Consider the following 14,052-nt stretch of genomic DNA (forward strand, 5'->3'; position numbering starts at 1 on the left):
AGGCTGTTACATAGGCCCAATCCCTTAGTGTCCAGTAATGACAAAATCCGAAGAGCCAACATTGACAATTATGTTGACTAGTCAGAAAGAAATAATTCAAAAAAAATATGAGCGTGTGCTAGGTTATAAATATAGTGTAAGAAAGGAGAATTGTCATGGAATTTCCAGGCCTTCATGTTGTTGTAATGCACAATAACTTTGTTTCAAATCAATGCAGAAGTATAAACACACCCTTTTAGAAGGGAGCCTCCTCCCTTTTCTGTCCTCATGGCCTAGTTCCAGGTTGGGTGGAACAGACCCAAAGTGCAAAATCATTCAGCAAGAACCTTGATAATGTTAAGGAAATCCAAACATAGTTTCAGGTTGAGAGACAATTGATATCCAGAGATAATAAAGAAAACCCTTTCACCTTTTGTGAGCATCTAAACAGTAGAAAGGGTAGAACCCTTCTAGGAGAGGACCTAGAAAAGTAATGAACAGCAAAAGGCAAAGGTGAAATACTTAATGAGTCCTTTCTCTCAATCTTCAGAGGAAGTGAATGCTGTCAAACTCCTATGGATTCTTTGTTGGTTTATATATTGCAGGTATATGGTGAAAATTGTTAAGGAAGAAGTATTAGAAAGGCTGACCATGCTTAAAGCAAACGTGCCAAATGGTCTGCATGGGATTCCAACTGCAAAAGGATTCCTACATGGATTTGCAGAAGGTATTGGCCAAAGTTCCCTGCGCATGTTTTGTTAGCAAATCTGAAGCCTACGCGTTAGAAATATTAGTGGCAGAATGGGTAAATAAAAAAGCTTGAGGAGAGAAGGCAGAGAATCATGGTAAAATACAGTATTTGATAGATTGTCATGTTTCGCAAAGATAAGTGCTGGGACCAATGTACTTACAAGATGTACAGGTAATTTTGAAGATGACACCAAATTAAACAATGACGAGAATAGCAGCAAACTGCAAAAGGATAGAGATCAGTAGAAAATTGCAGATGGAAGTTAATGCAGAAAACTATTAAACATATTATCAAGTTAAAAAAAAGGTAAAGGTTCCATTATTGTCACCGTAATACCACATTTAGAATGTAACATGCATGAAATTCTTTAATGTTTGTCCACCTTAAGGCAGACAGAGAGTCACCACTTTGTCCAGTGTCCCTCCCAGAAACCTACAGCACCTGATGTTCCTAAGCAGTCTCCCCTCCAAGTATTGACCAGGCCTGAGCCTGCTTAGCTTCAGACAGTCCCAGGTATATTCAGGCTATTAGGGGAAGCAGCAAGTCTGTTGACCTTGAGCCTTCTCCACCAGTCAATATGATCATGCCTGATGATTCATTTTCATTCCCCTTTTTCACCCTTCTCCTGACATCTCTTAATCCCTCCAACCCTATTTAGTGAACTGGCTTTGCCAACTTTCTGTGGTAGAGAATTCCACAAGTTTTCCATTCTCTGGGAGAAGAATGTTCTGTTCATCTTGTGGTGCGCTAAGGTAGCAGCGAGCAAGCACAAAACTCAGAAGATTGTACAACAGGCTTTATTCAGGTAAAAGTCTGAACACCAGTTCATGCTTCAGTGGCTCCCATATGACTGGCTCAGGAGGGGTCGGCTCAGGTCTATATTTGGGTCGGCTGATTGACAGCTAGCCAGGTGGAGTCAGGCCCCTAGGGGGTCTATTGAGGTCAGCTGATTGACAGCCAGCCAGGTGGAGTCAGCCCTTAGGTGGTCTTCCTGCAGGTACAGAGATTACCCCCTGCAGTAGGCTGGTGGTCGTATCACCACACATCTCAATGTAAGTGGTCTACCCCTAGCTAACACGAACATCCTTCCTGCCTCTGTGTCCAGTCCTGTTAGAATTTTGTAGGTTTCTCTGTGGCACCTTTTCATTCTTCTGAAATCTAGCAAATATGTCTAGCTGACCCGATCCTCTTCGTTTATCAGTCCTGCCATCTGTCAGGTGCCCCTTCACTGAATTTCCTCTATAGCAACACCATCCATCCTCAGATCAGCAAAACAAAGGTGCACACAAACTGAAGCAACAATTTCACCAAGGTACACAAGGTGATATATTTTGGCAGAAAGAATGAGGATCCACCATGTTGACCAAATGACCTGGTAATAAGGGGTATGAAGGAGGGTAATGGATATAAGTGAATTTTGATCTTTAAAGGTAGCAGGCCACATATAGAAAATACATTAAAACCCATAGTATCTGACACTATGGGGATTGGTAGATGTCGGATAAGTGTATTTTCCAGTTGTTTGAGACGTACTCTTAAAATCCCTAATTATTGCATCTGCTTTAAGAATAAACAGCTTAAAAGACAACAATAATATACTATACTTACACTGCATATATAAACAAAGCATTTTACTTTCATTTCTGTCATATTCTTTGAAAACATTTAACCGTCACTGAATCTGCAGGTTCCTCCCCCTCAATGGAGCCGCCCAAAAGATAACTAATAACATTATATATAATTAATGTACCCCACTCCCCCCGAGTTTACAGATAAGGCTGCTGACCAGTGTGACTTACTAAGCAGGGATAAGGAGACACTTTAAGAGAATGACCACAACAGCGAGCAGCATCAACTGGCTCTTCAAACTGGCCGACACCATTGCTGTTTCACAGAACTTTATTCAAGCAGCTGCTACGAGCAAAGCATGACTGAGGCACTCCACTGGCTGAATATTTGCTCCCATCTTCACTAATGTGTTACTTCAGAGAACATTTCCAATTTTAAACTTACGTATTTTTACCTATTATTATTTATTTTAACTTTTAAAATCTATTTTCCTCGATTTTTTTTGCTGGTTGCTTGAATTCCAGATAGCAGGGTTTTTACTGTAATTAGTAAAGTCAATGAGATTCTCAGATTCATCAGTAGGGGTGGAGGATGTAAAAGCAGGGAAGTTTTACTGAACTTCCATAGAACTTTGGTCAGGCTACAATCTGAGCAATGCATCCATTTCTGCTCACCACATATTAGGAAGCATGTGAAAGTGTGAGGGAGAAGGCTAAACAGGATTTAATGGAATGGTTGCAAGGGTGAGGTATTTCAGGTGTGAGGTTAAATGAGGTTCTGCGATTGCTCTGCTTGCAGCAGAGTTTTTAAAAAATAGTAAGATACCTTTAGACAGTGTAAGTGGTTTAATTATCAGATCATTTAAGAACAGGGGCACAAATATTCAAATTTCTGAGTAAAGTAGTTAGGGATAGCTAACCTACTTTGGGCAGAGAGATTAGCTATGATATGAAATTTTCTGTCTCAGAGCTATCGTGAAGGAATTGGATGAAGTTACACAAAAATAGTTTTGCAAGACTACAGGGTGGAAGGAAAGGAGTGGCATCAACTGGACTGGTTTAAAGTGTACTAGGATTGTCTTAACGGGCTAGATGTCATCCTCTTATGATGCTTCTATGGTACCAGCTGAAGGATTTGAACTTTCTGGAAAACTAACAATAGCAAATTAATACTAAGCTCTGTTATACTTTGATCAAAGATTGGTGGAAATAGCAAAAAGGAACTAACCAGAAAAAAAATGTGGAGTCATGGTCTAGCAAGTTTCAATCTTGATTCTTTTGCCTCATCTGCATAAAATGGTGCTTGCTTCCAACTGCCCAGTAGCTGAGCCCTGTTCAGATCCTCAGTTGAAGTACAAGGGGCAAAAGACCTAAGGCCCATTTTTTCTAGCTGTCACTCCTCATCAACACTTGCTCAGTGTTGGAAGAGGGAGTAGAATGCATTAATTTGAAGCCAGTGTAATTGCTTCTGCCTGCAGCAGACCCAAACATTGCCCTTTCATACTTCTTGGATATTACAAAGGAGAAAATAGTGCAAGAGCATAGAAAATTGGTTTGTAGTTTATCCCACATATTGCCACGAAAGGCAGATATTTGTTTTAATATACAATAGGCCTGTTTGAAGTCTGCAGTAAGTATCATATTTCCAAGAATGAAGTTCAAGCAAATTCATATAATTTAAACTTGAAAAAACTACTCACAGTGACTTAATGTTCGTACTTTTATTGTTGGTAGGAATCATTGCGAGAAATGTCAGAGCCGCACTCACATTTCATATTGAACAGAAATGCTGAAACAAAAACTGAACTGTGTGAATTAGACTACACATTGGTACAGTATTTGTTTACTGCTTTAGCCTAACATGCTTTAAATTGGCATAGAATAATGCAGTCACCAATTTTGTATGTTCTTTCCAGCCCTGACAAAAATAAAAGTGGCGGTGAAACTGAACACAAGCCTCAATGTGGAAATGGCCAATTCTGAGGTGTCATGGCATCATGCAGCCAGCACTTGCTTTTTCTAATTAGTTGCACTCCAAATGACAGACCGAGTAATGTAAGGAATGGAATTGTATGCAGTTTTTCCTTTTTGTTTTTCCAACATAGTATCCACACTATTGAGAAGGACAATGCTGAATTAGTCTTATGAGCTGCTTCCAAAAATAGACATTTATTTTGTGTTTCTTATTCCCAGATAAAAGGTTCAGCTTTAAGCTACTCATAGAAAACCTTTTACCTGGAGTTTGGATCTTAAGTCGGGGAAGGATTAGTTTTAGTGGTTAAGACCAAACATATAGAAAAAAAATTAATCTGGAGGCAGCAGCTCGGCAAAAGCCAGCATCCAATGAGTGGGAAGCATTTAAAAGCAAAATAGTAAAAGTTCCAATGAGGTCACGTCCCTCTAAGGGTAAGAAGTAAAGGTGATAAGATTAAAGAACTGTGCTTAACAAAGGAAATTAAGGGCTTAATCAGAGAAAAAGATGGAAGGCTATGCCACTTACAGGAAATTGTTATCAAGGGAAGTTAATAGAGGATATTTTACCAATCTTAAGAAAGCTGTTAGGAAGGTGAACAGGAGACATGAGATATGTATAAAAGGCATACAGAAGATAAGGATGCATCGAGTTGAGGTGAAGCATTAGCAAGAATATTAACCAATAGAAAGCAGAGAGTTGGGTTGCCAGGATGTTTTTATAGTTGGCAATCAGTGGTGAGCAGGGTGCCACAGGAGATGGTGCTGAGCCTGAAACTATTCATGATATACAGTACATTAATGATCTGGTAGAGGGTCCAGATTGTAGTGTATCTAAGTTTGCTGATAACACTAAATTGAATGGAGAAGCAAATTTTTCAGAGGATACGGAGAGTCTCCAGAGAGATATTGATCGGTTAAATGAGTGGGCAAGGGTCTGGCAGAAAGAGTACAACGTTGGTGAATGTGAGGTTATCCACTTTAGAAGGAAAAATGGAAGATCAGATTATAATTAAAAGGCAAATGACTGCAGTGCACTGCCACCCAGAAGGACTTGGGAGTGCTTGTGCATGAATTGCGAAAGGTTAGTTTGAAAGTGCTATCAAGAAGGCAAATTGAATGTTGGCCTCCATTGCTGGAGGGATTGAATTTAGGATTGAACTGTGCAAGGTACTTGCGAGACTGCATCTGGAATACTGCATGCAGTTCTGGTGTCCTTAGGAAGGGTGTATTGGCTCTGGAGACTACTTTAATATACAGACACTGCAATGTACCAAACATTATAGTGCCCTGAAATGGAGGAACTGTGTATAAGTGCTGTAATTTCTAAATGTCTAAACCAAAGTGTGTACAAATAAACTTTCATAAAAATGTGGAATGTGCACTTTAATCATATATGAATTGTTTGATTACAAATTAAAAACTTAGGAGCTCTGGAGCAAATAAAAGAAAAAAGTGTCTGACCCAAACATTATGGAGGGCAGTGTATGTTAATTTTTCAATCAGCTTTAGAATCCATAAATTATCCACTTATTCTGATCATAGAGAACCATTCCCTGTAATTGGAATACAATATTTTAAATTCCATACTAATTAGTCAACTCAGTATTTTAATTGCAAGAATTAACAAAAATAAAGGGTGTAAAGGTTTTGATAGAGTAATGTCACAGTTACCCTTGATACACTATTTTTTGCATAAGTTTAAAAAAAACAGTGAAATCTTATTCACTTTGCCATTCAAAATTACAAGTACACAAGAAAACAGGAGCAGGAATATGTTATTCAGCACCTTAAACCTTGCATGCTATGCCTTATGATCATGGCTGATCTATTCTTGACTCAACTCTCCTCTCAGCTTTGAGGCTACTGATGGATGAATATAGAGCAGTGGTTCTCAACCTTTTCCTTCCCATTCACCTACCACTTTAAGTAATCCCTATGCCATCGGTGCTCTGTGATTAGTAAGGGATTGTTTAAGGTGGTAGGTGAGTGGGAAGGGAAGGTTGAGAATCATTGCTCTAGACCCAATTGTTACTGAAATATTTTGCTTGAGAAAAATTGTCACTGGCCCATTTCCTTTGGAGTTATGAAACCGTGCAAATAACGAGTCACTTAGGTACAATTAAATCAATGGTTTTCAAACTTTTACTTTCCACCCACATCCCACCTTAAGCAATCCCTTACTAATCACAGAGCACCTATGGCATAGGGAATACTTAAAGTGGTATGTGAGTGGAAAGAAAAAGGTTGAGAATCACTGATATAGAGGAACTGTTTTAACTGATGTCATATAGATCTCTGGAATAATCTAAGAAGTCGAAGAAGGAAGCTACTCCTTCTGGTAAAACTATTTCCACAGTGCTATGAGGCAGGGAGTTTTTGTATGCAAGTCCAGTAATGATGAAGGCTCTGTGATATATCACCATATTAGAATGATGTGCAGCTAATGGAAAATATGCATGTGGTGACATTTCTATGTACCTGCTGATTTGTCCTTCTTGATGGTAGAGTTTGCAGGTTTGGGTAGACAGCACACTCAGATGCCTTCCTGGTCATTTACAGGGACTTCAACGAGGCCAACCTGAAGAAATCTCTGACAACCTATCACCAACATATTACTTGTGCAACCAGAGGAACCAACACACTTAACTACTATTCTGCCACCATCAAGAAAGACTACCAAGCCATCCCACACCCACTCTTCGGCAAGTCTGAGTATCTGTCTGTACTACTCTTGGCATACAAGCAGAGTCTGAGGACTACAGCACCAGGGGTGAAGACGGTGAAAGTATGGTCGTGGGACCTGCCTGCAGGATTCCAGGACTGCTTTGAATTGGAGGACTGGACCCCACTCAAGGTCTCATCTTCAAACTTGAATGATTATTCCATGGTTGTCACCAACTTCATCAGGACCTATGTGCATATTACTGTGAGTACCCTAACCAAAAGCTGTGGATGAATCAAAGGATTCGCAACCTACTGGGGGCTAGGTCGATGGTATTTAAAGCCAGTGATCAAGATCTCTACAGCAAGTCCAGGTACGACTGATGGAGGTCCAGGAGGCCTGCCTTCCAAACCATAGCATTCTCCCTCTCCACTTGCCCATTACCCCGGGGGTTGCAGCTAGTGGTCCTGCTGTGGCAATGCCTCTGGCCAACAGGAACTGGTACAGCTCATCACTCATAAAGGAGTGCCCCCAGTCACTATAGATATAACTGGGGAAGCCAAACAGAATGAAGAGGCTGCATAGGGCCTTGACTGTGTCAGCAGTCATGTCCTAGCAGGGGATGGGAAATGGGAGTACTCGTTAATGATGTTAAGAAAATACACATTGTGGTCAGTGGAGGGCAGGGGTCCTTTAAAATCGACTGAGTCGCTTGAAGGGGTGGATGACTTTAATTAATTGCATCTTGTCTGGCTGGTAGAAGTGCAACTTCCACTCAGTGCAGACCTGGCAGTTCTTTGTCATGGACCAGATCTCATCTTTGGAGTACTGGCAGGTTGCGTGCTTTGACAAAATGAAAACACCTGTTAACTCCAGGATGACAGAGATCATTGTAGAGGTTTTGTAGCCAGTCAATCTGCACGCTGATCCTGCGGGCCAGGGCATCTGGCATCTCATTAAGTTTCTCTGGCCGGTACAAAATACTGTAATTGTAGATGGACAGTTCTACCTCCACCTCAGTATTTTGATATTGCCCCACTGCTGATTGTTAAACATCAATCCAACTGGGCATTCATCAGTCAGCAGGGTGAATCTTTTACTGGCCAGGTAATGGCACCAGTGCTGCACTGCCTCAACAATGGCTTGGGCCTCTTTCTCGACTGAGGAGTGTCAAATTTCGGGGCCCTGCAGGGTATGGGGAAAAATATTTGATTGGCCTGCCTGCCTGATTAAGGGTGGTTGCCAGGATGAAGTCTGATGCATGGCTTTCCACCTGAATCGGGGTGGATTCGTCCATAGCATGCATTGTGGCCTTGGCAATAGCTGTCTTGATGTGAGTGAAGGCTGCACAAGCCTCTGCCATCATGGGGAAAGATGTGGATTTGATGAGGGGGTGGGCCTTGTCCACATAATTGGGCATAATAGGAGAAAATCCCAAGGCACCTCAGGGGCTTGAGGTTGCATGGAAGGGGAAGCTCCAGGAGCAGCTGCATGTGGTCAGGGCCTGGGCCGATTACTCCAATCTCCGTGACACAGCCAAGGATGACCAGGTGGGGTTCTGCAAAACATGCACTTGGCCTTATTGTATGTAAGGTTAAGGAGCTTGGCTGCTTCGAGAAATTTTTGGAGATTGGCATCGTGGTCCTGCAGGCTGTGGCCAGGGATGGTGATGTTGTCAAGGTATGGGAAAGTGGCCCGCAACTTGTACTGATCCACCATGCGGTCCATCTCCCACTAGAAGTGTCATTCGTGACACCGAAGGGGACCTGCAGGAAGTGGTAGAGGTGGCTATCCACCTCGAATGCCATATACTGGTGGTGGTATGCTAACTTCAGGCCAATGGTCGAAAAGACCTGATACTGGGCAATTTGGTTGACCATGTTGGTGATCATAGAAGGGGGTATGCATCCAATTGTGTGTATTTGTTGATGGTCTGTCTGTAGTTGATGACCATCCTATTCTTTTCCCCATTCCATACTACCACTACCTGCGCTCTCCAAAGGCTAGTGCTGGCTTCAATAATCCCCTCCCTGAGCAAGCACTGTACCTCTACCCAGATGAAGTCCCTATCCCCAGATCTGTACTGTCTGTTTTTAGAGGCAATGGGTTTACAGTCAGGAGTGAGGTTGGTGAATAACGAAGGGGGGATCATTTTAAGTGCAGGAAGTCCAAAGGTTGTGCCGTGTATGATGGGGGGTTGAGGAGGGTGTGCAATGATCAGTTCAAAACTTGCTATTTACATACAGTGAGGGGTGGATGGGGCCCATCGAACTCCACCGTCAAATTTTTAAGGTGACTCTAAAAATCAAGCCCCAATAGCACAGCAGCACAGAGCTGCGACATTACCATCAGTCTAAACTCTTTATATTCAGTACTCTGCACTGTTAGAGTCACTGTGTAGAAGCCCCAGATGTCTACTGTGTGTGACTTGGATGGCAAGGACACCTTCTGATTCACTGGCAATACTGTAAGGGAACGATACCGCACTGTGTCCAGGTGTTTGAAACGCTCAATGCTTCCGCTATCGAATAAGCAACTCGTTGCATGGCCATTTACCTGAATATCCATCATTGACCAGGCAAGTTGATGTGGACTGTCCTGGTCAAGTGTGATGAAGGCCAGTATCAGGTCGCTGCTCATCACTGTTGTGGAAGATGGTGGTGCCAAAGATGGTGTCCCCCAGGGCCCTGCTAGATCCTGAAGATGCCACCCAATATGGCGGCCCCCACGGATAGCACATGGTGCTCTGGCCCCGAGTGATGACAGTGTCTAGGTTGGCAGCCCCCATGATCCGCATGCAGCGCTGCTAGGAAGAGGTTTCAACTTACACACTTTGACATAGTGGCTCTTCTTCCCGCAGCTGGAGTAGGTTGAACCCTTCGCTGGGCAGCATTTCCTCTGATGCTTGCCCAGGCCACATAATAGCACTTTGGATGCTCCTGTTGCGTCTGTGGTCGAGTCGCTGCCAGAGCCGGGAAAGTGATGGGAGGTGATTGCGGAGCACTGTTGCCGTGGTCGAGTCGTTAGCAGAGTGAAGGGCTGGCAGCACGTCCCAAGATGGCAATGCCAGGGGTAATCACGAGGAGGCTGTGTTATCTGTTGAGTAGGCTTCCGTGTTCTGGAGAGTCACCTCCAGCATACCTGCCAGCTCGACTCCTCTCAGCACACTGAGCTCCTCTTGCTCCAAGAGTCTCTGTCAAATGTCGTTTGACCTGATCCCTGCGACGTAGATATCCTGGATCAGGTTATCTGTGCACTCCACAGTGGATGCGGCTTTGCATTCACAGGCCTTGGCAAGGACTCGTGGGGGCCGATGATATTCAGTGTTGGACACACTGGGTCGTTGTTTGCGGGTCACTAAAAGGTGTCTGGCATAGACAACATTAAACTTACACAGATACTGTCCTTTGAGTATGTCCATGGCTTCCTGGTTTGATGTGGCATCCCTGATCATGGAATATACCAGGATGCAAACCCAAGAGGGTTTGTAATTTAGCTGTTTCTGATCACACAGTGGTGGAGGAAGCCTGCAGGAATGCTTCTAAAAAGCTCAATCATAGCTCAAAGTTGGTGGATGCCTCTGGCAATTGAAGGCCGATATCCAGCTTTTCTGGCTCCAGGATCTGCTCTATTGTTAAAAAAAACTTGAAGTGAATTGTTACGAGCCCAGAGGACCCCAAACCCAGCAGTATTAGAAATTCAACAAGACAAATGGTTACTTAAACAAAAGTTGTGTTTAATTATCTTTAAACAAAAACAGGATCAAACTTTAACTTATTATTAACTTAACCTCCTTCTAATTCTAAAAGCACGTTTATGTAACGTGTACATATTCAGGAAAGTTCTTTGATTCACAGTCTAACCTCACTTCTCACTCCTCTAGTTCAGCAGTATCAGACAATTCTTATACTGTGCACAGAATTTAACATTTACAAAGTTTCACCTGTGTGACAGAGTATTTAGAGGTGGCTTGAGGAGGAATTGTTAGAGCAGCTTGCACACACACACATTTTAAAACAGAATATTTGCAGGAATTTTGCAGAATGCTTTTTGCAGGAGGCAACAAAGTATTGACAGCAGCTTGCCTGGGAGAGCATGTGATCTTTGCAGGGAGAAGAGAACAGTTTTGCTCTCAGAGAGGGAGGGTGTGAAACAGAGAGAGAGAGGAGACAGAAATCAGTTCCAAAAGAACAAGCTGGCAAACTTTGGAAGGCTGCTGGTCAAAGGAGGAGATTGGCAGTCTGAAAAGTGACCTGAAAGAAAGATGATCATCTGGAGAACCCTGAAGGGGGAAAGTTTTGTCAGCAAGACTGATTGAGAAGGAATCAGTTGCGATGTCCTGGAAAAGGAATCTCTCTCTGAAAACCAGCAAGATCCCTCCTGAGTGGTAACCATTTGCCTGTTAAGCACCAAAGACTGGTAAACTTTGTTAATGCTAACTTTTGTGCACAGTACAAGAATTGCCTACAACCAGTGATTTGGACTGTGATCCAAAGAACCTTTCTAATCTTAAATGTACATTACACACATCTTCGCTTAGTGTTACAGGGGGGATTAAGTAGTTAGGTAGGTTAAGTAATAAGTTAAAATTTAATTCTGTTTAACCCTGTGTTGTGGTGCATATCTATTGCTGCTAGTTTTTGGGGTCCTCTGGATTCCGTAACACCAGGCTCTGGTGCTTAAAGGAAAATAGTTACCACTCATAAAGGATCTTGTTGGTTTCAGAGAGAGATTTGTTGCTTGTTGGACACACACACAAACTGATCTCCCATGATCAGTCACTTCAGTGTCTTGCCGAAGAAACTTGCAAATGATAATCTCTTCTTCCAGGTCACCACAGAGTTCCTCTTGTTTCCCTTATTTCAGGAGAAACACTCTAGTCATCCATTTCCTCTTGTAAAGACTGCAAGGCTTTTCAACAGGCTGAACTCAGAACTGACAACCCATCTTCAAAATGAGAGTTTAACAAGCCTCCCATGTTGCAGCTTCCAAAAGCCACTGCAGAACTGCCTTCTCTCTCCTTCTCTCCCTCTCTCTCTCTCTCTCTGTTTGCAAAACCACATGACCCCTCTTAGGACAGCAAACAGCAACAAGACAGATTGCTGCACTGGAATCAATTTCTGTGGCTTTAAAGACAATAGTCCATTTACCAATGGAAGAAAAAACAGCTTCTTCCCCTCCACCATCAGACTTCTGAAAGAACAATTAACCACAGACTCTGTCTTACTCTTTCCTCTTCTTTTGCACTAAGTTTTATATATATATATATTTTTTAAATGGAATTTTTGCACTTGTAATACTGCCGCAAAACAACAAATTCTGTGACACATATTTAGGATGATAAATTCTGATTTTGCTGTTGGATAACCATGGGAAAGAAACTGTAGCATATTTTGAAGATAACAAATACTACAGCTAGTGGTGAAAGGAATTAATGTTTACTGTGGTGAATGGGGTCAAATGAAGGAAGCTTGCATGATCTCAAGCGTTTTGGGTGTTATTGGAAATGTACTCCTCCAAGTGAGTGGATGGCATTCCGTCATGCTGGTTTTTTTTTCCATTTTATAGATGTGTACATTATTTGCAAGACCAATATTTATTTTGCACCCATAAGTGCCCTTGAGAAGATGGTGTCACCATTTTGAACAGTTATAATCCTTCTAGCCAAGGTACTTTTAAAATGCCCTTGAGTAGCAAGCACCTGCATACATTCAGATCCAGCAGTGAGGAAGAAATGCTGATATATGTCTAAGACAGAATGTGTGTGATTTCGATGGAATCATGCAGATGATGATGTTCCAGGGCGCTGATGATTGTCCTGGATTATGTCAAACTTCTTGAAGGTTGGAGCTGCCCTCATCTGGGCAAGCAAGAATATTCTGTCCCGCTTCTGATCTTTCCCGAATATCGTCTGAGTCTTGCTACCGCAGGCAATCCTGGACTGCTTCATTTGCTGATTGGCTGCAAGTGGCATTGAATATCATGCAGCCACATCTGTCCTTATTGCTGGAGGGAAGGTTGCTAAAGCAGCAGCTGAGGGTTTGGGCCAAGGACACTGCCCTGAGGATGATACGAATGAATTAGGGAAGAACGAGATATGACTATGGCCATTTCCCTTTGATCCCCAGTGACTTTAGTGTTATCACTCTCTTTGTTGCCGCATGTTATAGTTTTGTGGAAACATGAACTTCGAGTGCTTAAAGAATGCTGTAAATATACTGCAGTTTGGAGAACAAGATTAAACATAAGCCCCTTTCGCACGTGCCAGTGATCCCAGGAATCGTCCGCCAATTGGCCTTTCAAGTGGCAAGTATGAAAACTGAGATCCTCCATCAGCCAGCTCCCCACCATAACCACCAGCCCCCCACATCTCCATTGGGCACACTGAACTCAAAACGGTCAACCAGTTTACCTACCTTGGCTGCACCATTTCATCTGTTGCAAGGATCAACAAAGAGATAGACAAAGACTCACCAAGGTAAATAGCACCTTTGAAAGACTACACAAAAGAGTCTGGAAAAACAACCACCTGAAGAAACACACAAAGATCCGCATGTACAGAGTCGTTGTCATACCCACGCTCCTGTTCAGCTCCGAATCATGGGTCCTCTACCGGCATCACCTACGGCTCCTAGAACGCTTCCATCAGCACTGTCTCTGTCCATCCTCAACATCCATTGGAATGACTTCATCACCAACATCGAAGTACTCGAGCTGGTAGAGTCTACAAGCATCGAATCCATGCTGCTGAAGACCCAACTGCACTGGGTGGGTCACGTCTCCAGAATGGAGGACCATCGCCTTCCCAAGATCGTGTTCTATGGCGAGCTCTCCACTGGCCACCGAGACAGTGGTGCACCAAAGAGGTACAAGGACTGCTTAAAGAAATCTCTTGGTGCCTGCCACATTGACCACTGCCAGTGGGCTGATCTCGCCTCCAACTGTGCATCTTGGCGCTTCACAGTTTGGCGGGCAGCAACCTCCTTTGAAGAAGACCGCAGAGCCCACCTCACTGACAAAAGACAAAGGAGGAAAAACCCAACACCAACCAACCAATTTTCCCTTCCAACCGCTGCAACTATGCCTGCCTGTCCCACATCGGACTTGTCAGTCACCAA

The 14,052-nt window shown here is 43.0% G+C and overlaps 1 protein-coding gene across 2 annotated transcripts in view; it reads left to right on the top strand.

The window, feature by feature from the left end:
* rhobtb3 (Rho related BTB domain containing 3) overlaps positions 1–14,052 on the top strand; it is a 181,528-nt gene that overhangs the window by 26,500 nt on the left and 140,976 nt on the right. For both annotated transcript variants that reach the window (XM_069891828.1, XM_069891846.1), the window contains exon 2: positions 6,832–7,198. In XM_069891828.1, the coding sequence (XP_069747929.1) occupies positions 6,832–7,198 (367 nt within the window). The remainder of the gene's footprint in view (positions 1–6,831; positions 7,199–14,052) is intronic.

Source organism: Narcine bancroftii, chromosome 1 (genome assembly GCF_036971445.1).
Source record: "Narcine bancroftii isolate sNarBan1 chromosome 1, sNarBan1.hap1, whole genome shotgun sequence".
Classification (NCBI taxonomy): domain Eukaryota; kingdom Metazoa; phylum Chordata; class Chondrichthyes; order Torpediniformes; family Narcinidae; genus Narcine; species Narcine bancroftii.